Raw genomic sequence first — 24,202 nt, 5'->3', positions numbered from 1 at the left:
TGGGCGCCAAACTCATCCTGGGAGGGCCCTTTGCCCCTCGCCTTTCTGTCAACCCTGCATCTTGGGACTCTCGGGCTGGGAGTGGGGGTGGGAGTCACAGCGCGGCTCCGCCGGCCGAGATCTTTAACTTGGTGCTGTGTTCGCCTCCCCCAGTCATGTCTAAGGCACAGAGATGGGCAAGATCGAGAACAACGAGAGGGTGATCCTCAATGTCGGGGGCACCCGGCACGAAACCTACCGCAGCACCCTCAAGACCCTGCCCGGGACGCGCCTGGCCCTTCTCGCCGCCTCCGAGCCCCAGGGCGACTGCCTGAAGGCGGCGGGCGACAAGCTGCAGCCGTCGCCCCCTACGCTCTCGCCGCCGCCGCGACCGCCCCCGCTGTCCCCCGGGCCGGGCGGCTGCTTCGAGGGCGGCGCGGGCAACTGCAGCGTCCGCGGCGGCGGCGACTACCCCCGGGGCAGCCGCGAGTTCTTCTTCGACCGGCACCCGGGCGTCTTCGCCTATGTGCTCAACTACTACCGCACCGGCAAGCTGCACTGCCCCGCCGACGTGTGTGGGCCGCTGTTCGAGGAGGAGCTGGCCTTCTGGGGCATCGACGAGACCGACGTGGAGCCCTGCTGCTGGATGACTTACCGGCAACACCGCGACGCCGAAGAGGCGCTCGACATCTTCGAGACCCCCGACCTCATCGGCGGCGACCCTGGCGACGACGAGGACCTGGCGGCCAAGAGGCTTGGCATCGAGGACGCCGCGGGCCTGGGGGGCCCCGACGGCAAGTCCGGCCGCTGGAGGAGGCTGCAGCCCCGCATGTGGGCCCTCTTTGAGGACCCCTACTCGTCCAGAGCCGCCAGGGTAAGGCCAGAGTCGCCCCCTTCCCTGCTGCGCCAACTTCTCCCAACTCCTTCCGCAACTTCCTGTTCTTTTCCGCCGAGGCCTCTGGGATGGGGGCAGGGGGAGAAGAGAACAGGGTTCCCCAACCAGGAGACGAGGGGCCCCTCCCGTGCAGGGTAAACTCAGGGACTCTGGCCCCGATCCTCCCTGCTCCCTACCCCCCGCCCCCCAGCATCCCCCTCCTCTCCTCCTCAACTGCAACTGAGATTTACTTCAGCAGATGGGACCGAAAGGGCAAATGTCGGCTACTCTGGGCGAGTCTGTCCGGACCCCTGTTCTGAAACCGCTATCACACTTTCTGTTGAGTTTCTTTTTCTAACTCTTGTTCCAACGTTTTCTTTAGCTCGGATGGCCCTTCAGGCCTTCTGGTCATCACTATTGGACCTTTACAGTGAGACCTGACACTGCTGCGCACCTGACTCCCCCAGAGCAGTGGCTCCAATTAGGGATCTAATCTGAGGACAGTAGAGGAGAAATGGAATATATGTCCGTGGTTGGGCCGGGAGAGGGTGTGCCAGGAGGTTCATTTTGTGAAAATCTCCCGAATGTTGTTTGCGCCTGTGTTCTTCCAAGAGAGAGCAGTGCTGGGTTTGCTTGTCCCCGTGAGTTGACGGGATAGCCCACCTGCACAGTGAATTTTGGAGTCTGATGCCTTTCCCCTTGTGCTGTATCTGTGTTTTCTACAGGTTGAACGCCAATTGGTCACTTTGGTGATCCTGGTTTAGTGGGAGTCTCTAAATTAAAGACTGGGTAATTTAGATTGTAGGCAACTTTATTATACTCTATAGATTGTGATCCCATCCTCAATTTTTCTTTTCAGTCTTTAGCTTGAGTGACAGTTTTAATTTAGTCCTTGATACCCACGATTAATTCTTCAAAATCCCAATGAAGACATTATAAAAGTAACTAATAATGGTTTCTCTAGTTTTAAAGGAAAGAAAAGAAATATAAACAACCCAAAATTATACAGTATGTGAATGGTTTTTAATTATATGTGAGAACAGAGTACTGTATTTAGTTAAATCTTTGTAACTGCATGTGTCTAGTTTGCTTCTGACACCCAGAAAAGATTCCCCTTGGGCAGAATGGGAATTCTCCCAGCTTAACTTTGGTTATATCCTCATTATTGTGTTCCCCTGAATGTCAGAAGTCTCTGCATCTGAGATGTTGTGCAGCTGATAACATGTCAGAAGATGTGCTTCTGATACCACTTTAGTAGAAGTCTGAGGATATGTTTTGTTTTCAATTTGAAATAGAATATCAAAGAGACAATTTAAAGCATTGCTACTTTATGGGATCTGGTATTTAAATGCATACATAAATTCTAGTATGCCCATGTTCTCATATTTGAATGTAGAATTACTAACTTCAACTCTGAAATCTTCCTTCTAAGACCATTCTATAAATTCAGCAAGAGTTGGCATTCAGGGAAAAAAAAGTGCATATTATTTATTTAAGTTAAATCATAGACTCATGACCCTTACCTCTGTTGTTTTGGATTTCAGCCGAGTGCTACAGTGCTCTTTCCACTTGGCAGCTAAAAAGATAATCTGCATTTGTTTTCAGACTCATCCTATAATTTTCTTATTTTATGTGGTACAAAAAAAGACAGGAAGTTTTATTATCTTTCCTCATAATAATAGAATACATTTTATTGTAGACCAGGTTGCACAGCAAAAACTTTAAGATGTTCAGTTTTTATTATTGCTATGGTAATTGATTCTATTGATTATTGGTCAATGGCTAGACTATTGAACTGAAAATAGTTTTTTAAAAATCTTACTAAGATTTCATTGTAGTAATATTAAGGATTTGACCTGCATCCCTTTTAGGTGAGGAAAAGAACACAGATAGATTAGAGATTGATACAAGGTCAAAGAGCCATTAGAAGCAGAATCAGCTCAGAATCATAGACCTGGAAAATTTCTTTGAGATCACCTCGTGAGGACCCTGTATTTTGTAGATGAGGAAAATGAAGACTGCAGATACTAAGTGAGGGCCAAGGTCATACAGCGAGTTATTAGCAGAGCCAAAATTATGCTGGAGGTCTCATGACATCCCCCCCAGGCCCTTTCCACCACAACCACTGATTATAACTGACTGTCTGGCTTGTGAAATCTCTGCATATAGTGTTGCTCTTGAGATTTAATGCAGCATAGGACAGTCACTAGAATTCTAACTTCGAAAGGTCATCTATGACATATGTGTATATATATATATTTTTTTCCAGGTCTTTGGCTGTACCACCCAACGTTAGAGTGCAAATATGGGATTCCAGTTTTCTTAAAATGAACCCTGTTTTAACTTTCCATTTTTATTGACCAGTTGATATGTAATGTTTTCCTTTTTGTTCAGATTGGCTAACATTTGTGGGACTTGTCTTCAAGAAAATCACTTTTCAAATTATTAGGGGTTGCCTGAAGAATACTCAGAAGTCACCATTCTATTTAAATGTGATTTAATATTTTTATATGGACACTTTTAGTTCAGATGATTGACAGACAATGTTATCTGACTAATTTGATAAATAGAATTACATTGGGAGGTCACTGGATGAAATTATATTTTGCATGGACATGATTCTAGGAGACATAAAATCAATTATCAAGTGGTTTGTTTTAGCTGTGGTCTTACTGTCACAAGTCTCATTCTTAATAGAAGTATTTAACTTTTATAAGCCCTCTTACTTTTCATTTTACATTAGTTCATCTTTTATTGATATACTTGAGATGAACAATTTTAACTGTCCAAATTCTATTTTCAATTTGTTACACCTGTTTCAACATTGTCCTTATCCTTTCCCAACATTGAGGAGATTAGCTCAATTTTATAATAGACATGTTTAATTTCTAACTTTTATGATCTAAAGTGGCAGACTGAAACAAGAGTGATAGGAACTGGATAATTAATTGAATTCTACAACATTGTATTTTTGCCTTTTGTTTTGGTTGGCATTTCCCCCTCCTCTATTACTTTTAATTTATGATGTAAATACATATTTGAGAGGTCTAAATTGTTCAGGTTAACTTGGTAAATAAGTTTATACTTTTCATTTATGAATTGTATCCTTAAGAATAGTATTCCAAAATAGAAATTTATAAAAATTTAAATATAAGTTGTCATGGAAACCTGTTGTTCAGCAAATGAGATCAGGAAAGAAAAGGTGAGATTATTCCGTTGATGCCATTGAGTGATATTTACAAATAGTAAAAAAACAAGGAGGCATAGATGTTTTTGTAAAAATGTTCTGCATTGTATATTTCCAATTTAATGTCTAAGTTTTAGAAGGAAATGAAGCTTGTATGTACTTTCCTATGAAGGCATATAATAGTAAGTGAACAGGCACCAGGCAGAAATTCTTTAATAGAACTTCTAGATTTTTTAGAAGTTTGAAAGATAATATAAGCGCAAAATTTCCCAATATTACAGAGCTAAGAGTGGTTATATTAGATCTCCCTCTTCTTTTCACTTATTTTTTGGGGGAAGGAGGGAAAGTGATTGAATTAGGTTCTGGTCTAGAGTGTGGCCCTTCCTTGGCAGCATGTGTATCTTTGATTACCTGATAGACCTTTTTTTTTTTTAACTCTCAAAGAGAATTTTAGAAAAGAAAAACAAAACAAAACAAAAAAACTGCCATAGAACCACATTTAAGATGTTGGCTTTTTGGTGTGGGTCTGGATCACTTCGTATATGTTCTCCAGACCTTTATCTATATACCACTATATGCAGTTAATCCTGACTATACTTGGATTATGATAGTGAATCCACCATTTTTATAATCTTGAAAATATACTTTATTAGTATTTTAAATTGTTTATTTCCACAGCATTACTAAAATATACTCCTTAAAACTATTAAAATTTAAACTTAAATATCTAGAATTGGATTCAGAATTGCAAATATGTAATTTACTTTTTATGGGCCATTTTTTCCTCTACCTCAAAGCACAAAACAAAACAGGAAAGAAATTATCTAAGTAGCTATTTGCTAGCTTTAAGTGTAACGTTTAATTTAAAAAACTTATAATAAGGCAAAGACAATTTGAGTCATATATTAAGATTAAAGAAAGAAAGTGTATTAATTCTTGTTTTGTGAGCCTTGCTCCAGTTAAAAGAATTAATGGTCAAATATAGCTTGTTTATAAAATATTGCTCTTAATTATTAAAATTTTAGAATGTTTATTTAGTCAGTGAATACTGATTATGCAGTCACTGTACCAGAAACTATGTAAGCTACTGGGAATACATGAGAAGATATAGGGCTTTGCCCTCAATAAGCTCGCCACTCTATTTATAATAAGATATCTCCTAAAACATTATCTATTCAATTAAAAATGCAACAAAATAACAACAAACAAAATTCCAGAAATATTATAGATGTTTTCCTCAAAAAAAAATCTCACATAGAAATATTGCCTAGATGTGCAGGAAAATATTCCATCTAGAAATGATGGTCTCAGAAATTCCCTGGCGGTCCACTGGTTAAGACGCCCATGCTTTCACTGCAGAGGGCCCAGGGTTCAATCCCTGGTTGGGGAACTAACATCCCACAAGCTGCAGGGGGTGACCAAAAAAAAAAAAAAAGAAATGATGGTCTTAAGGTATTGTTAATCTTTATTTTATATGTGAAAATATTAGGCTTTTTCAATCTTGATTTTTCTGTTTTTCAAAGTGATTTATACACTCTCTTTCTGCAGCATTATTGAAGAATATGTTAAACGATGTACATATACCAAACAACTGAATTATTTGCAGTGTGGTCGAGTGTCTTCATCCCTTGCATTTTAATTACAAGTTATGACCAACCATATGACAATGCAAATCCAAACTTCAGGCCCCTAAAAAGAGTTTGGTGTAATAGTCTGGTGTGTTTGCATTTGCTGTATAAGCATCTAAGTGTCCTTTGACCTTTTCCAGGCCACTAATTGTATAGTTCACAAATTAATTTTGTTCTTATATTCTGAGCATTGGATAAGATCAGAGAGTGCCTCATTCAACATATAATTTAAAAAAAACAGGTAACTCTAATAGAATTGTATTTTCAGTAGTGTATTTTATCACAAACTAGGTGATCTGATCCATTGCTGGGGCATTAGGCATGCCAAAGGTGAATAGCTGGACAGATTAGGTATGACTTTTTTCTGTTATATTTTCCCAAGAGTTCATCTGTAGAACTGAGTTGACAATACTAAATGAGAGTCAAGGAAATTTTTCTTCTCTGTCAAGAAGCTTATTTTCAAAGCAACTGAAAACAAGGAAACATGTAGGTTTATAAAGAAATGCAGGTCAACCTTTCCCATTAGAAATATGTATCATTTCTATTTATTTTTACTACTGCAAATAAAGTAAATGCAGTTTTTAGATCTCATATATTTTTCAAATTCTGAGTCATTTATCCTTTTTATTATGGCAACCTTTAAAGTATATCTGAATGAAATAGTAAAGGACACTAAAGGACTGATAACATATAAAAACAGATCTCCATAAGGAAATATAGAGTGGCAACATAATCTAAACAATAACCATCAATGTATGATATAAACTTAATTCAATTCTTTTTGAAGTATGAAGGGCTTTTCTTTTGGAAGAGCAGTCAAGATTTTTTTTTTTTATGACAGGATAGCATTGCTTTTTTGCTTTTCTCATAGGTTGAAGGGTGGTGATTAATTTTAATACTCTGTAGTCAATATTTTCTCAGAAAGTGATAAAATGTGGGTGTTGGGAGGAGAAGAGACTAGAAGTAGAGAATATATGGAAACAGCATTGGAAAAATGCCTGAGTTGGAATCCATGAGACCTAGGCACTAACCTTGATTTCACAACTAGCTGTGTGACCTTAAAGAATTTACTTCATCTTCTTGAGTCTTGATATCCTTCAGCCTTATTCTGAAAGAAAAAAATGGGGATGACACACTGGACTAGATAAGTATCCAAACTTCTTTCCAGCTCTAAGATTTTGAGGTTTGGAGGAAAAATAAGGATAGTGATTGCTAAAAATCCCTTGGGTGGGGGGAACAGTATGTCTGCACTGGTTTTGATTGTACTCTAGGGACCATCACCCTAATAGGGTAAACTAGTATGGATTTCTTTTGTTTTTTGCATTTTAACTTTCTGCCCTTCTTTTTCCCTACAGCTGTTGGGTAACTGCTGCTTTGGTTACCATAGAAACAGGTTAGCTCCTAGCTTCTTGTTTCCATTGAAAACAGCTTTCTCTCAACCACATATTGATCTCAGGAAATCATTTTGCTGTGGCTCTGTCATGAAACCCATAAAGATGATCGGCTCTGTCATTTCCTAAGTCTAAGATTCAGTGCAGGTGTATACCCATCCACCCACAAGGATAACTGATTAGATAATCTCAGTTTTATTTCCATTTGAATAGAGCCTTGTCAAAGACACCAGCGTTTTCCCCTTCCCGTATCTTATACAGAAGGGAAAGTCTTACTCACTTGAGGATTTACAGGTATGCCTAACACATTGAAGTGCTTACAAAATAGTGTCAAATTATTTAGTCCTAATCTCTTTCACAGCTCATTCTATCAGAGTAAGCATAGAGAATGGTATGCTGTCTAGCACACTTCATAAGCTTGTATTTTAATGTACTCATTAATGAAGACTATTTCAAGAGAAATATATGTAGGTATTATATAGGGCACCATATTTCTCTTTTGGGAAAAAATAGTTTTTCTATTTCAGTATATACATATTTACATAAAAACATATATTCACTGTCATACTGTAGATACACATTCAGGGTTTGTATATGTTTATAAAATTTTTATATGGATAAATGAAGGAAGAGACTCATGGGAGTATTGCTTAAAGTTTTGATTGAGAATATTAATTTGTATGTGTGCGTGTGTATATTTATATATATAATATATACTCTTTGAATGAGATTGGTATATAAAACAGACTTCTAGTGTGCATGAGACTTAGAATTTGAAGGAAACTGGTGATCACCTGACACAGTTACCTCAACTCACAGAAAAAGCAGCTGGCTTGTTCATAGCCTTGGCTAGTTAGTGACAGTAGCAGGGCTAGAATTTAGATCTTCTGACCCCTGGTGCTCTTCGCATTCAATCTTGATTGCTTAGTCTGGGTTGGGTTTAACGTTAGGTGCACAGATTTTAGCTTCTGGGAAGCAGTAAGTATGTTAGTTGGGGTAGGTCTGTCCTCTTCCATGTCCTATTGTCACTGTTTTAGATATTCCCTCTATTTCCAGATCCCCTCCAGATAAATCCTTCCATTGCTGCCTTCTCTACCAGTTCTATATCTTACTGTTCTACTACCTTTAAAGCCTCAAAACTAACCTGCCTGTGCACTTACCTCCTGTTTTTTCCCTTTATCCTTGTGTGTGTGTGTCTTTTGTAATATGTTTTTCTACTTTTATTGGACTTATTGCCTTTGGAATTTTTAAATGCAGCCCTAGTTCAACCTATTGGTGATGGTTAATGTGTTTTATAGAACATTCTTTTCTCACATGTAATTAACCAGATCATGGTTGGCTTTACACAGGAATAACTGGTAAATCAGAGTGAAAGATACTTGGAATGGTTTTTAAGATCTGAAAATGAGATTATATATTGTTTGAGGTCAGCAAATACAGGACAGAAAAACTTTTCCTTCAACCTTCTTTTAGTAGACAGTTATCCAAAGGTGGTGTTTCCTTCCCTGTGGTGGGATGTAAAGCAGCATTATAATTTTTGGAATATTTGAAAGAATACATTTTATGGGAATCAAAACAGAAGAAGTTTCTGGTAATATTGGGAAAAAAGTACTCCATAATTGCTATGGTTAGTTGACTGACCTTTTCTTCTGAAAGCTCATAATGATAGAGACATCTTTGGAATCTGACATTTCCTCAGTGTTCATGTATTAAGAAAATCCTATGCAGACACCTCAGTGTCATCTTCATTTTCTGTTTGAATACTCTGGTGGGTTTGCTATCAGATCTTGGAGCTTTGCCATTCTTTATGTATCTGACAACGTTGCTGATATCTTTAAAAACTGGAGCAAAGGTCAAGATAGCCCTTCTTGGCAAGTGATATGTGATTTAGTCTCAGCAACGGAAGGTGTTCTCCTTTGAGTTGTCTCCATGGGGAAAGTCCAAGTGACGAAAATATGCCACCTTTTGACCACAGACATTCTCTTATTTTACACCAATACTTTGTCCGGAATTTGAAAGTTATTCACTAAATGATAAAATGCAAATTTTTTTTTATAAAATAAAGTGATCCTAGATAATATTGTCATGATATCCAAATAATATTGTTAATTCTAAATTTAAGACATGTTTATGAATTATGTTTAAGCAAAAACAATTTGGACGAATATAAAATTATTCATTGAGTAGTTTGTCAGATTGGGCTTAATGAAAGGGACAGATTATTCAGAATTTCTGTAAATTTTGTATCTGTGTTTGTAAATTATACAACAGAAATTCAGGTATAGGGTTGCTTATATTTCTGTTTATTGATTAAGGATAAAATGCCATTTGCTAAAAGTGAATATTGTGTAATAACTGTATTGGAAACAATGGCAAAGTAATCATAGCAAGAGGAAGCTTCCTTACTATTAGGCTGGCCAAAAAGTTCATTCGGATTTTTCAGTAAGATGTTATGGAAAAACCCGAATGAATTTTTTGGCCAACCCAATATGTTAATTTGGATAAAATTGTTATTTAGGAAAACAGAACAATGCATCATTATAGTTTGATTTACTGTTTAAATTGTCCTGCTTCTCTCTTGGGGTGAACAGCGAGAGGGCAATTATGAAAATTATTAAAATACTCTTAATGAAACCCATCTTTCATATAAATTGAGTAGGAAATGGACAGAACAGAGATTTAGCTGGCCCTTTTTTTGTGCAAATGGAATCTAAAGTAGCAAGTAGCCTTTTTTTTTTTTTTTTAGCTGGAACTTTATTATCAGGCCTGAGTGACCTATGAGGGTCATATAAAATGATTAGTGGGTGCATCAAGTTGAACAACCATCATATTTGTATCATGATGGAGAAACATTTGTGAGCTTATGCTTAATTCCTAGGTTCAAAATGGTGTTGACTGTGCTTTGATATTTAGAGTACAATGCTAGAGATATAAAATTCATGCAAATTAATGAAATCAAATACATTTTAATGTACTAATAGGCTGCAATGACATTCAAAATGGATTAGTCTTAATTCAGAAACAGGATTCTTTAGTTGTTTCACCTTCTCCTGAGAGTCCAGTGCTCAGTTTTTAGTTGTAACATGTGCATACTATCAGTTCTTTAGTTTTTTTTAAATTTAGTGATTGTTTTCAATACTTATTCATTTTTCTATTTATGTATTAATCATGGATTTAATTCATCTTAAATTTCTCTATATAGGTGATTTCTTGGTAACTTTACTTTTGAGTACTTGACTTTGTGCTTCACTGCTAGGTTTCTTTGTCAACAACATTTTGTGTTTCCTCTACCTTGGCTTGCATCACTTGGTTGATGAAGTAGTGTGCCGTCACCAGGTATTAGTACATTTTTCTCAGCTAAACAAACTGGAAGCATCAAAGATGAAAGTTTTCAAATGCCTTTGAATCTCTCTGCTGACAGTTATTGAGCTTCAACTATTGGCCAAAACTAGGTTAGTACTGAGAATGCAACGGTTAAAATTTAGCATTTACCTTCAAGATGCTTGTATTCTATTGGAAAAGAACAACTGTATGTCCATAGCTACAATATAATGCATTAACACTATAATAGAGATATTGGTATAGTGTGGACACACAGATTTGGGAAGGACCCAGTCTCCTATACAGAGGAGATGAGATTTTAGTTAATGCGCAAGAGATAAAGTTTTTCCCAGCAATCAAGGATTAGGTTAACAGAGTAGTGTGCAAACATGGAAGTTTGACAGAGAATACCATGCCATGTTATATGGGGTAATAAAAGGATCAGAAGGCAGGAAAACAGGCTTCAGAGGAAGAGAGGGCTTCTGGGCTTATAAATGAGATTTTCTAATGAGATGGATATTCAGTCCAGGGCAGGAATAAACACTGTTATCTCAGTTTATTCCAAAATAGTGGTTCTGAAACTTAGATAGGAATAATTTAAGATGATGACTAAAATTTTTACTTCCCAGGTCTCACTGCAGTAGGATTTGGATAGGATTCAGATAAGATGAACATCTTTGGGGTTGTAGTTGGCTACTGACCCAGTACATGACAGTACTGTGATGTGACTGCTGCCAAAGCAAATACAATTTAACAGTGAATTAAGATAATAATCATGCTTGGACCAGTATCAAAGTGTGTTTTCTAGATCTGCAGCTCTTCAGGGTGTTAACAGATGTTGCCCCTCAAAAGAGTTCCATGGACAGATGAACTCAGAGACTAGTTTAAAACAAAGTTAACTAGGTTTTTATTTTTTAATTTTATTATTATTATTAATATCATTTTTACTACAGCTCTTTTTCAGGCCAAAGAGTTGAAGGACTAGCTGACAGTTGGTTTTGAGATGGGAGTGAATTAATGCGAAGTGAAGTGGTGTGAATTAAAACTCAGTTGGCTGAGTTCGAATTCTGACTGTACCACTTGCTTGCTGTATAACTTTCACAAAGTTGCTTCTTTAAGCCTCCCTCTTTTCATCTGGACTGGGGAGATAATAATTTTATCTGACTCAAGGAATCGTTAGAAGGGTGGATTGAGCATAGTCATGTTCAGAAGCCAGCATAGTGCCTGGTTCTCTAAATTTTAGCTGTAATATTATTATCATCATCGTCATCATCATCACTATTCTTTACGACAAGCATTGCTTATTTTGGGAGATAGCGTGGTTACAATAGCCCACCTTAAGGGAACTTTCTAGCATTTAGAATGTTCATAAAAAAATAAGTTGTCTGTTCCTGAGATTTTTCGTATGGGTCTTGGATTACTGTCCAGAAAATTGTAGGAGTAATTCTATCCCTAATGAATAAAGGGTGATTAATTAGAACAATATCTAATGTGTATGTATTATATACCAGGCATTTTACGAGTGGCAAGGTAAAGGCATATTTCCCGCCTTTAAGGAGTTGTGGTGTCCTGGAGGAGAACAGAAGGGAAATGATAGTGCAGTGTCAGGAGAGCTCCAGTAGAAGTTAACGTAGTCTTGCCAAGGTGGGAAAAAGACTTCCTGGAGGAAATATGCCTCTGTTGGTACCAGAAGATGAAGAGGAGGAAATCGCCAGACTTTTTAGAGAGAAGAGCTGAAACAAAGTCCTAAAAGGGAAAGAAGGCAAGGCCTGTGCAAGATACTGTAAATAATTCAGGACAGCTACAGCGTTGCGTGAGGGATGTGGAGATAGGGCAGGAGACAGAAGCTGAGGTTGGATCCAGAGGCTTGGTAAGCTCTGTTGAGAAGGTCTGGTCTTCCTCTGGTGGTAGTGGGGAGCTTTTGAAGGATTTTAAGCAGAGCAATGGCAGGAATGTTTGTAAATGGGAATATTATTCTGAAACCTTTATACTTGAAGAGGGGATTGGGCTGGGGAAAATGAGTACAAGTTTCTCAGAAGAGCTGCAGTTTAGCATGTTATTGCAGTAATCCAGGTCAGAGATACCCGTGATCTTAATTAAAACAGTGGCCAGAGGGATGAAGTAAAATGAACATAATTAAAGTGGAATTGTCTATTAATTACATGCAGTGAATGAGGCAGAGAGAGACATCAAGAATGTCTCCCTAGTTTCTGTTTGCACAATGGAACAAGACAAACTTTATGACTTTTTTCTAATTCAAGAATCAGTGGTTATATGATTTGAGAAATCAACAGTTATTCTTTCACGGGATTTAACACTATTTTTTATATATATATATATATATATATATATATATATATATATATATATATTTATTTATTTTTTTTTTTCCTGGTACGCGGGCCTCTCACTGTTGTGGCCTCTCCCATTGCGGAGCACAGGCTCCGGACGCGCAGGCTCAGCGGCCATGGCCCACGGGCCCAGCCGCTCCGCGGCATGTGGGATCCTCCAGGACCAGGGCACAAACCCGTGTCCCCTGCATCAGCAAGCGGACTCTCAACCACTGCGCCACCAGGGAAGCCCTATAATATTTTGTATTATGTTTTGTGGTTTATCTTTTATACTTCAGTACCAATTACTCGATTATTAATAGCTATTTCATAGATTTTATAGTTGTGAAATTAGATGCAGAGTATGCCCCTTAAATTTTTTGGTTGCAGTAATTCACCACCATAAAAAGGTGGTGAGGAGTAAGAAGTCCTCTGTACAATAAATGTCAGCTTTTTTGGTTTAAAGCCCCAAAAAATAATATTAATTTTTGCATAATTTCTATGAAATGGAACTGACTAGTTCAATATAGTAGCTCATGTAGACTCCAAAGCTAGAAGCTTAAAGTGAATTGGAGATTTAAAAAAATACCAATAAGATTCTGTGGCTTTAAAATACTCTTTTAAATTGCTTTAAATGAATATTTCCTTTAGATAAAAGTCCAGGAAGGAGCAAAGGTAGTGAGGAAGAAAAGCAGAAATGAAAACAGGCACCAAAGGAGTTAAAATGGGAAGAAGATGGTGTGTTCAGATCCAAGGCAGAGTAATTCCTTCTAAAGCATTAATGTACCATGCTATTTTCTTGCTTACAACCTTGTTATCCCTTTCCTTTGGCTACATATTAAACTATATTTTCCTTAGTCTGGCTCTCCAGAATCTGCCCATCATCCATAAACATAATAATAGCTCTCACAGCTCTACCAGTCAGACTGCATGCTTTGCCATTCCTGAATACGAGGTGCATTGACACTGTTGCACATTTGTGCACTGTTTTCACAGCCTAGAATACTTTCTCCTCCTCTATGTAACAGGTTGATTCAATCATCTTTCAATAGCCTGTATAATTATCAAGTCTTACTTGACACCTTCTAAACTCTCTCAAAAGCAGTTCATTTCTTCCTCTGAGTTTCTCTATCACTTTGTAGATACAGTATTACAGCACTTAACTGGCTGTATTAGTTTCTCTGAGTTGTTGTAGCAAACTACCACAAACTTGATGTCTTGAAACAACAGAACTTTATTCTCTCGTAGTTCTAGAGGCTAGAAGTCTGAAATCCAGGTCTCAGCAGTATTGGTTTCTTTTGAAGGTTTTGAGGGAAAAATCTGCTCCATGGCTCTCTCCTAGCTTCTGGTGGTTCCTGGCAATCTTTGGTGTTCCTCGATTTGTAGACACGTCACTCCAATCTCTGCCACCCTTTTCACAAGCTGATCTTCCTTGTGTGTCTCTCTCAGTTTTCTCTTCTTATAAAGACACTAATTTTTGGATTATAGCCCTTAATAACCCAGTATGACCGCATCTTAATTTAACTAATTACAATACCTCTGCAAAGATGCTATTTCAAAATAAGGACATTCTGAGGTTTGGGGTGAATATGCATGTGGGTTGATACCATTTAACCCAGTACACTGACTTTTCCATTTGGGCAACATTTTTGTAGTATCCAGTAAATCATTTATTTTCTGACTTCTCCTTTTCCATTTCAGTATGTTCTCATTTAATGGATAGAGTGTCTTCAGGAATCTCTGTGAAGATACCAGTTAAATAATTTTTAAAGTTCTGTCTCGTTTCTGGTATTAACTCTGGTCCCTCTATGGGTATTTTTTTTCTATTCTTTCACCTTTGTTCTTTTTTATAGTATTTATTTTCTTGAAATATCTTTTCCTTTGAAAGAGAGTGGGGGTGATTATAGCGTTTTGTGGGTAGATAGGCAGGATCATGCAGAAACAAAGAATTCCCTTCAGGGTGTGTAGGGAGGAGCAGGTGGGCAAGCTAGGGACCCTCTCAAGGCCTAAGAAAGGAAGCTGTATTTGGGGAAAGAAATTTAGTGAATTTCAGTTAATGCAGGGTGACCTTTCTCTTTTCTTTTTCTCCATGCTCTTTGAGGAAATCTGAGGTACTAAGAAGTTTACTTTACTTTTCTCTATCACACCAACACACCTAATAGAAACTGTCTGCTCTACTGTTGAATCTCTACATAATTTAGAGAGCTATTCTTGCTGGCTATATCCTGAGGGAAAATTCTGTAGCCAGCCACTAAAGTAATTCAGGAACTTCCAAGGAGTTGTCCCACAGCCAGCTCCTTGTATTAGGGCCCATTGCCTCTGGTTCCTCTGGCTTCTGGATCTCTGTGGGAAGAATTGGACCAACTCCCAGAAAAGCTTCCTCTTGCACCTGTATTGAATTCCATTCTCCCTCTCCCCTGAATCTGCATCTCGATTCGTTCAATTCTGTTTGCTTTATATCTTAGTATTTCTGGGTCAGTGATAGCAATGTTTCCTGTTTTCTATCCCTGTGATATTTTTTCATCACTTTTAATGAGACGTGGCCAAGGAGATGAGGTATACTATCTTCCGCTAGAATTTGATTGTATGTATATAGACTTCTTGCCCATACTCCTTACGAACTTCTGCATAGGGGCACCGTTCCATTCTTGTTGTTGTTCTCCAGAGTCATGCTCAGTGTCTGGTAGTTTTCTCAGTGGGTTTTTATTACCATATGAACAATTCCATTAGTTCTCTTGTCTACAAGAATGTATTCCTCTATGATTCTTCCCTACAAAGTCATTGTTTCTTCTTACCTTCTTTGGGCCCACCTTCTTTAACTACTTTTTGTCTCTTCTGGTCCCCAAATATATATTCCTAGTGAAGAAATTCAAAGCCGACGTGTAGTGTGTGACTTTATCATTGCTATAAGAAGCTTGTTAGACTAACATTAATACAAAATCCTAGAAAATTATCACTTGGAGAACAGTGACACTTTAATTTATCATCTGTCCACTGAAAATACATTTGTAAGAACATGAACATTGATGGTTAAACAGATGTTTGCGGTACTTAAAGTTCCCCAATAAAGTAACAGCATCAAGCTGAAATAATGTTTACATATTAGTGTGCTTTAATTTTTTACACAGAGACATTGCCAGTGGGACCAAATGCTTAGTCCTTATTTTACAGAGAAACATCTGACTGACGATAATAGATGGCACTGATTGTCCTGCTTATTACATGGAAACGGGGCCGTCAGTGAAGGGTGCTGTGTTCTAAGAAAAGACGCTGAAGAATGGACGTTGTAGCAGCAAGAAAATTAGACAAGGAGAACAGAAAAAAAAAAAAGATTCTTATTCATCAGAGTATTGTTATCTCATTTCATTTAATATAATGGAAATATCCAAGGTGACTTTTTCCTCATGCTACCTAGAATACAGTTTATCAAACCAGTGCAGTAATGAAGACCATTACATCTAAAACCTAATTATGCTCAGATATTCTCTCTAAATTGTGGCAAATATGAAGACTGAGAAAGACATTTAAAGAAACATATATACATTATAGTGGTCATGCAAATAGAAGGAATTGGAAAAGCCTTCATTTATACAAATATATTGTATATATTATAGACATCAAGTAAAACTTTGTTTTTAGGAAAAACCATTGTGAGATAGTAGATAAAATAAAAATTATAAAATAAATCATAGTATTCAAAACAGAATAATTTTAGGACAAATTTATGTTTTTAAGATAGGGGATCATTGTAGTTTATTTATTTATTTATTTTTTGCAGTACACGGGCCTCTCACTGTCATGGCCTCTCCCGTTGCGGAGCACAGGCTCCGGATGCTCAGGCTCAGTGGCCATGGCTCACAGGCCCAGCCGCTCTGCGGCACATGGGATCTTCCCGGACCGGGACACGAACCCATGTCCCCTGCATCGGCAGGCGAACTCTCAACCACTGCGCCACCAGGGAAGCCCTATTTTTCTTTTTAATTTATTATTTATAAATTTATTTTATTTATTTATTTTTGGCTGTGTTGGGTCTTCGCTGCTGTGCGCGGGCTTTCTCTAGTTGTGGCAAGCAGGGGCTACTCTTTGTTGCGGAGCGCGGGCTTCTCATTGCGGTGGCTTCTCTTGTTGCGGAGCATGGGCTCTAGGCACACGGGCTTCAGTAGTTGTGGCACGTGGGCTCAGTAGTTGTGGCTCACGGGCTCTAGAGCGCAGGCTCAGTAGTTGTGGCGCACGGGCTTAGTTGCTCTGCGGCATGTGGGATCTTCCCAGACCAGGGCTCGAACCCATGTCCCCTGCATTGGCAGGCTGATTCTTAACCACTGCGCCACCGGGGAAGCCCAGGAAACCCTATTTTTAAAATACAAAGTAGTCTTAAATCATAAAAGTAAGTGTTCTTATTATGGACAATTAAGGGAGTATATAATAGACGAAAAAAGAAAATAGCCATTTTGTCCCCCAAAGGCTATTAGAAATTTACTATAATTATTTTATTTTTATTTCCTCTAAGATAATTTTAGTCATAGGGGTATAGAGAGTTTTTTTATCCAATATTTAATCTTTGTAATCAGGAACACAGTACCTTCCGATTTTATTCAAATCTGGTTTTACATCTCAAAAAAGAATTATATCGTTTACTTCATATATGTCCTATGTGTTTACTTCAAGTATTATACTATATATTTTATGTTTAGTTGGTATTGTGAATGGGATCTTGCTCTCCATTACATTTTAACTAGTTATTGATGGCATATGAGTAAGAACTACTTTTAGTATATTAATCATATGTATAGTTATCTTACTGAATCCTTATTGATAGAAATAGTATTTCAGTTTATTGTTTTAGGTTTTGTGGATATGCCATATATGTAAACAATAATTCATTTTATGATTAATATATCTTTTATTTTTTATTTTTATTATATGTATATAATTGGTAACTATATTTATGGTCATAATTTTCAGATATATTTGTACCTGTTTAAAAAATGACCACTATTACTTTCTGTCATTATTTCTCATTTTTGAGTCAATTTGGAAACACGTCTTTGTGATACGCTATATATTTTAAAATTTATTTTTTAAGAATGAGTTGAGTATGATATATTTTTGTGGGTATTCATAGATCTGAGGATATCTTTCTGTTGCATTGACCTATGAAAATTATCTTGGCTACGTTTAGAATTTTTGGATACACAATTTTGATCACTAGAATCTGCGGTTTCTGTCTCATATTTAGAAATAATGAAAGTAGAAGAAAAAAGAGAATAGGGAAATTCCCTGTGCTATAAGCACAGGCAGGAGCACTAAACAAATCTTGGCCCCAAGAAGGACATCTCTTTCTGCAAGTTCCACTTCTACTTCCACCTTTAGTCTCCAGTTTTCTTGGTATTCTGCAGCCAAGATTCAGAATTGTCCTGAATTTCCTCCTAATCCATTTATGTCCTAGCATAACCTCTCTTAAGAGGCAGCATATTGTGGTGGCTAAGAGTAGAGATCTTGGCATCAGACAGAGCTGGATTTGGATATGGCCCTACGACATATTAGTTGCATGACCTTGGATGATATAATTAACTTCTTTAAGATTTTGTCTCATTATTTGTAAAAGAACCTCCTCATAAGATGTGTATTATGAGGATTAAATGATATGAGAACTAAATGAGATAATGCATTTAATGTGTGTAGCAGAATGCCTAACATAAAGTAAGCCTTCTGTAAATGGTAACTATTATCATATGAAGCTTGAGAGCAGGCTGATGTGCAAAATCTTTAGTCTAATAATTGGTGGCATCTTTCAAATGCTTGTTGTATCCCTAGATCTTGGGACAGGAGAGACTCTTTTCATTGGATCATAGGTAGAAAATCCAGGAGGCTGTGGGAGAGTTTCCGAGATTATTTGCATTTTTGTCAATAGCTTTTGGAGCACAGCTGACAACTTTCTATCATTGCCTTGACTATAATTCCACTAAGTTTAGACCCTGTGTTGAAATGATGTAAGATAATATTCCTGATACCATTGCATGCTTCTCTGAAAGACATGAAGGGAGTAAAGATCATGAAGCACAGGGGAGACTGAAATTACTTTAAAAAATTTTTTTTAAATTTTTATTTATTTATGGCTGCGTTGGCTCTTCGTTTCTGTGCGAGGGCTTTCTCTAGTTGTGGCAAGCAGGGGCCACTCTTCATTGCGGTGCGCAGTCCTCTCACTATCGCGGCCTCTCTTGTTGCGGAGCACAGGCTCCAGACGCGCAGGCTCAGTAATTGTGGCTTATGGGGCTAGTTGCTCCGCGCATGTGGGATCTTCCCAGACCAGGGCTCGAACCCGTGTCCCCTGCATTGGCAGGCAGATTCTCAACCACTGCGCCACCAGGGAAGCCCTGAAATCACTTTTGTTTAGTGAATTACTGATGCCTAGGACAGGCTGGTACACAGAAGGTCCTCAAAGAAGTGTTTCCTGACAGACTGGCCACTGATTATTTCGTAAGTGGTGAGGTATACTTCCCAGCATGCAGTGCTCCAAAGACTTCTACTTCGTCACCTGCAAATGCATCTCTGAGGGGAGCAACTAGAAACCTTTTTTCCCGCAGCTCAGTGGCTCCCTGGGATGGTTGTCAGACAAGAAGGAACAGAGGACTCGAGCATTGTTACACTGCTGGTATTGGAGAACATCACACACTGGCAACTCTCTCCACTCCTGAACTATCAAATAATTGATAGTTCAGCACTAATTTTTGAAGCAGTTAGTGTTCAAATAGAGACAGATAGCTTCTCCAGCTGTCCAGTGACACCACTGCCAGAACAACAACAAAGATGGTTGGGTCCTTGCCAGAGGTGATTTCTGTGGTCCCAGAGGTGGAGAAAGGGTAAAATTTAATACCATTTTCATTCAAACGTTATTGGACCAACATATCCCTGTATTTTTTTCTCTTCTTGTTGGCTTTTATACAACTTCTGCTTGCATGTTAATAGTCTCTTCCTAGTATATTTTACTCAAGAAACGTATGATGATTGCAAAAAAGAAGACTTTTAATTATTACTAAATAATTGCTCATAAAGGCTATGTTATTTGAGGAAAACTCAGTAACTGCTAATGAGCTATATAGAGATGCATCTTATTTCAGGTGTGTTTTAAAATATATGGGTATATGCATTCCTAACTTCTGGAAATTTGATTTCTCATAAGTTTATTTTATAGTCCTCAGGTTATTATATTTATGTTATTAGTTGTTCTATTTTCATGCAGGGAATAGTCCGTGGGCAATTAAACTTAAATTAAGCAGTCTGTTCCATGATGTACTTGGGGCAAAGTAGCATCTTGCCTCTGCCTTCAGTTTGGTTCCACAGTCATTCCCTTTGGCCTTCACCGTGTCTCTTCTGCAAATAACTCTCCTTGCAAGCAGAGTCAGCATGCCCCACTGTGAGTTCCGCATGGTTCAGTAAGTGAGGAATAGGCAGGTGAAGGAATACAGCCGAGAAAATAAGGACAAAGAAAGAGGTTGGAACAAAAGAGCATACGCTATAACTGTAATTCAGTAAGACTGATTTTTCTGGTGTTTGGTAACTTGTCTCTTGGAGTTGGTTCCAACAGAGGATTTCTAAAAATGCTTTAAACAATGGCAATGTCATACTAAGGGCATAATCTCCCCAAGAGGAAGTGTGTTCTTCAGTACACAAGTCCTTTGAGATGCTGCATCATAAAAAACAAATTCTGCTTGAGAAATGAGTCACACTGTTTCTCCACCTGTCGATTCACAGTGCACATTGTGCATTAAGCCTCTGAGAAATCCCATTTAAAACAAAAAGGAAAATTGCCTATCTTCCAATTTCCTTCCCCAAAACATATAGTTTCAAGGCGTATCTTTCATAAATACTGTCCTTTGGGCACTTTTTTAAAAGGAGATGATATCATTGCTTATCTGAGTTTTGATTTGTGTGTTTTTAAAGCCATTGCTGTGGAGTCACATATTGCAGGAAAGGTGTTAAAATGGCTAATGAAAGGAAAATGACACCTGTGATTCAGGTATCTAAGTTAAACTGCAGGACCGAAATGGGAAAATTTTATGAAATGAGGATTCAGTTCAACTCTGTGTGCCTTTGAGTTTGGCCACCATTCAAGATAACATTTGAGGGGTTTGATCACATGATTCCATAACAGAATAAGGAATCAAGAACTAAAAAATAAAAAAAAGTAACATGAAAAGAATGTCTTCACGCTTAACAGCAGACCTTTCAAACATAGAAAAGACTAGTGAAATGCTGTCAACTTTGTAAACAACCAAGATTGTTTCTCAATCTAGTAATCTTACTTTTAGGATGAATTATAAGAAAATGTATTCAATATGAAGAAACTAATCTTCGCACAAAAATATTCCTTGAATAATTATTTTATATTAGTGAAAAATTTGAAATAACTTTAATTTCCATCAAAGGGAGATAAAAGATATATGTAAATTATGACAATCCACATGATGAAATATTACTGTGCTGTGAAAAATAATATGTATGAAAAAATCTTAGTAATATGGAAAAATATTTATAAAATATTCTCGTAGCAGGTTTAAATTCTACTTATTTCATATATTATTAGCAACTTAAATATATGGTAAAAAAGTTCTGAGAATTAGTGAAAAGTTATTTATATAACTGAGCTATAGAGATTTGAGATCATTTACTTTTTCATCCTAAAAGGATTACGTGTTTCTAAGTTTTGTACAGTGGTCATTTGTTAACTTTATAAAAAATATGAATGTACCAGTTTTAAAGAGCACATTTCTAAGGTATAGCAGTGTGCACAAATGAAGCTCTTAGCACTGAAGATGTAGCAGGTCGGGAATTCCGTAAATCTTTCTGCTTTAAAGGAATAGGTAAATTATCAAAAATCTCACATCTAATGTCTAAACTCTAATGCACACCACAGAGAGAAATTATCAGTGAGAAAAATTGTGTCCAATTTAATTTTTATTTATTAATTGATTAGATATTTATTGAGCTTTATGCCTCCTAAGTGCTATTGGTACTGGAGATTATCTCTAGCTTGAAGAATCATACAGTCTAACTGGGATTTGGAGGTGCAGCAGACAGGTAAACAAATTACACAGTTTGGTAAATTCATGAGAGAGATACACAGAATGTCTTAAGAACCCATAGGATGAGCATCTAACCCAGACCTGAAAATCAGGAGAGATTTCCTTGAGAAGGCAACACCTGAGCTGAGTCAAATGACAGGTTCAAAGTAGGCAGAAGAGTAAGAAGCAATATGTTCTTCATAGAGGGGGCAACACTGAGAATGCCTCGAGTTTGAGTGCCCCATAAGGCAATCATTTTGGCTTGAGTAGAGTACAGATGCACAGAGGAATGGTGAGGGAGAGCCCAGTGTTTTTCCTTAAAACGCACTAGATGGTTCTAGAACTCCAAGAATCATTCTCAGAGAAGGCTAAAGAAAATTTCCAATAGTCTAGGATTTGTAGCCTCTTTTGTACTGTGACTCCACTGATATACCTCTATTCTCTTTATTGGCATTACAATGAAATTGAAATTAATAACTAAAGTAACATTTATAGGAGACTATGATAGTACATTTATTTAGTAGATAGCAGATTTTATAGCATTCTGTTTTCAGAAATACATACAAATTGAATAAGTATGCAAACTAATAAATCACATAAACTTAGTAATGTGTTACCATTGTGCCAGTCCAAAGATGTCTTTCATAATTCTGTCCTCTATTATCTGGTTAAATATAGCATCTGTTATAGCATTCCTATAAAGGGTTACACATCAAGTCTTTTTTGTAACTCTTTTTTGGCGATACGCGGGCCTCTTACTGTTGTGGTCTCTCCCGTTGTGGAGCACAGGCTCGGGACGCGCAGGCTCAGCGGCCATGGCTCATGGGCCCAGCCGCTCCGCGGCATGTGGGATCTTCCCGGACCGGGGCACGAACCCGCGTCCCCTGCATCGGCAGGTGGACTCTCAACCACTGCGCCACCAGGGAAGCCCTGTAACTCTTGATTATTCTATTTCTTCCATGAGAATTCGACAGATCTTACATCATTTCAGATGTAGAATTTGCTCTTAACATTCCAGATATGTTCTCTATATCCTTCCAGCTCTATACCTCTGTCCCTTCAGAGATAGCCTGCATTCATGTATCCATTAATGGATATTTACATACTAAAAATTTCCCATGAGAATATCAGCCCTGATTCTGAATAGTGAGGATTGGGCACGTAACCACCATAAGTATTTAAACTCTGTTTTGTCTCTGTGGATTCACAGATCATTTTGCAGGCAGGCACTGAGATATGTGTGTCTCTTTAATCAATGCGTCTTACAGAACTAGATGAATATTTTGAATATAATCTTTCTTAGGTGCTGTGAGATAATTAAAAGAGATCGCTGTGAGATAATTAAAAGAGATCACTGTGCCTGGTGACTCCTACCTACATTTCCTTAATTCAGGAAAAAAATGCTGTGTGGCAGCACATTCTATCAGGTAATGTAAAGCAAGGTAAAAAGAAGTGCCTGGCAGAATTAGACCTGGGTTTACATATCCACTCTGCCAATTAAATTATTGATTTCCAGGGAGTTACCTCACTTCCCTTGCTGAAAGGGAAGATGTAGTAAGGGTTAAGTGAGAAAAATATATAAATTGACTTCACATAGAAGTTACTTATCTAATGGTTGATATTATTGTTAGTGATTAAATCCAGTGCCATTAACCCAGGTTTCCTTAGCCTAGCCGATCGACATCTGTGGAGACTCAACTAGATGATGAAGTTGGGACTACTAAGTATCTGCTCTTGAACAGTGCAAAAAATGTTCAGCTCCTACAAAAGGATGTATGATTATTAAAATTATTCATTTTGTGTTTCTACAAAATGGAAGACTCTGTGTCATTAATGGGGCTACACAAGTCCTTATAGAATTTACATTTAGAAAACATGAACCAATTATTACAAGGAAATATGATGTGTTATAACAGTGTGTATACAGGGAACATATAGAAAGTGGATTTAATCAAGCCAAAGTAATCAGAGAAAACCTACAGGAATTAAACTTTATAGATTTTTTTTTAACATCTTTATTGGAATATAATTGTTCTACAGTGGTGTGTTAGTTTCTGCTTTATAACAAAGTGAATCAGCTATACATATACATACGTCCCCATATCTCCTCCCTCTTGAGTCTCCCTCCCACCCTCCCTATTCCACCCCTCTAGGTGGTCACAAAGCACCAAGCAGATCTCCCTGTGTTATGCAGCTGCTTCCCACTAGCTATCTATTTTACATTTGGTAGTATTTATAAGTCCATGCCACTCTCTCACTTCGTCCCAGCTTATCCTTCCCCCTCCCCGTGTCCTCACGTCCATTCTCTACGTCTGTGTCTTTATTCCTTTCCTGTTCTGCCCCTAGGTTCTTCAGAACCATTTTTTTTTTTTTTTTTTTAGATTCCATATATATGTGTTAGCATATGGTATTTGTTTTTCTCTTTCTGAC

At 37.7% G+C, this 24,202-nt stretch overlaps 1 protein-coding gene across 13 annotated transcripts in view; it reads left to right on the top strand.

Moving 5' to 3' along the window:
- KCNC2 (potassium voltage-gated channel subfamily C member 2) overlaps positions 1-24,202 on the top strand; it is a 197,504-nt gene that overhangs the window by 1,916 nt on the left and 171,386 nt on the right. For all 13 annotated transcript variants that reach the window (XR_010932495.1, XM_067697370.1, XM_067697369.1 and 10 more), the window contains exon 2: positions 154-853. Coding sequence is in view for 12 of the 13 variants with exons in the window: in XM_067697370.1 (XP_067553471.1) it covers positions 173-853 (681 nt within the window). In the remaining variant the exon portion in view is untranslated. The remainder of the gene's footprint in view (positions 1-153; positions 854-24,202) is intronic.

Source organism: Pseudorca crassidens, chromosome 11, assembly GCF_039906515.1.
Source record: "Pseudorca crassidens isolate mPseCra1 chromosome 11, mPseCra1.hap1, whole genome shotgun sequence".
Classification (NCBI taxonomy): Eukaryota; Metazoa; Chordata; class Mammalia; order Artiodactyla; family Delphinidae; genus Pseudorca; species Pseudorca crassidens.
Note: the sequence above shows the minus strand (reverse complement) of the source record. Positions and strands in the feature narration are given on the sequence as shown.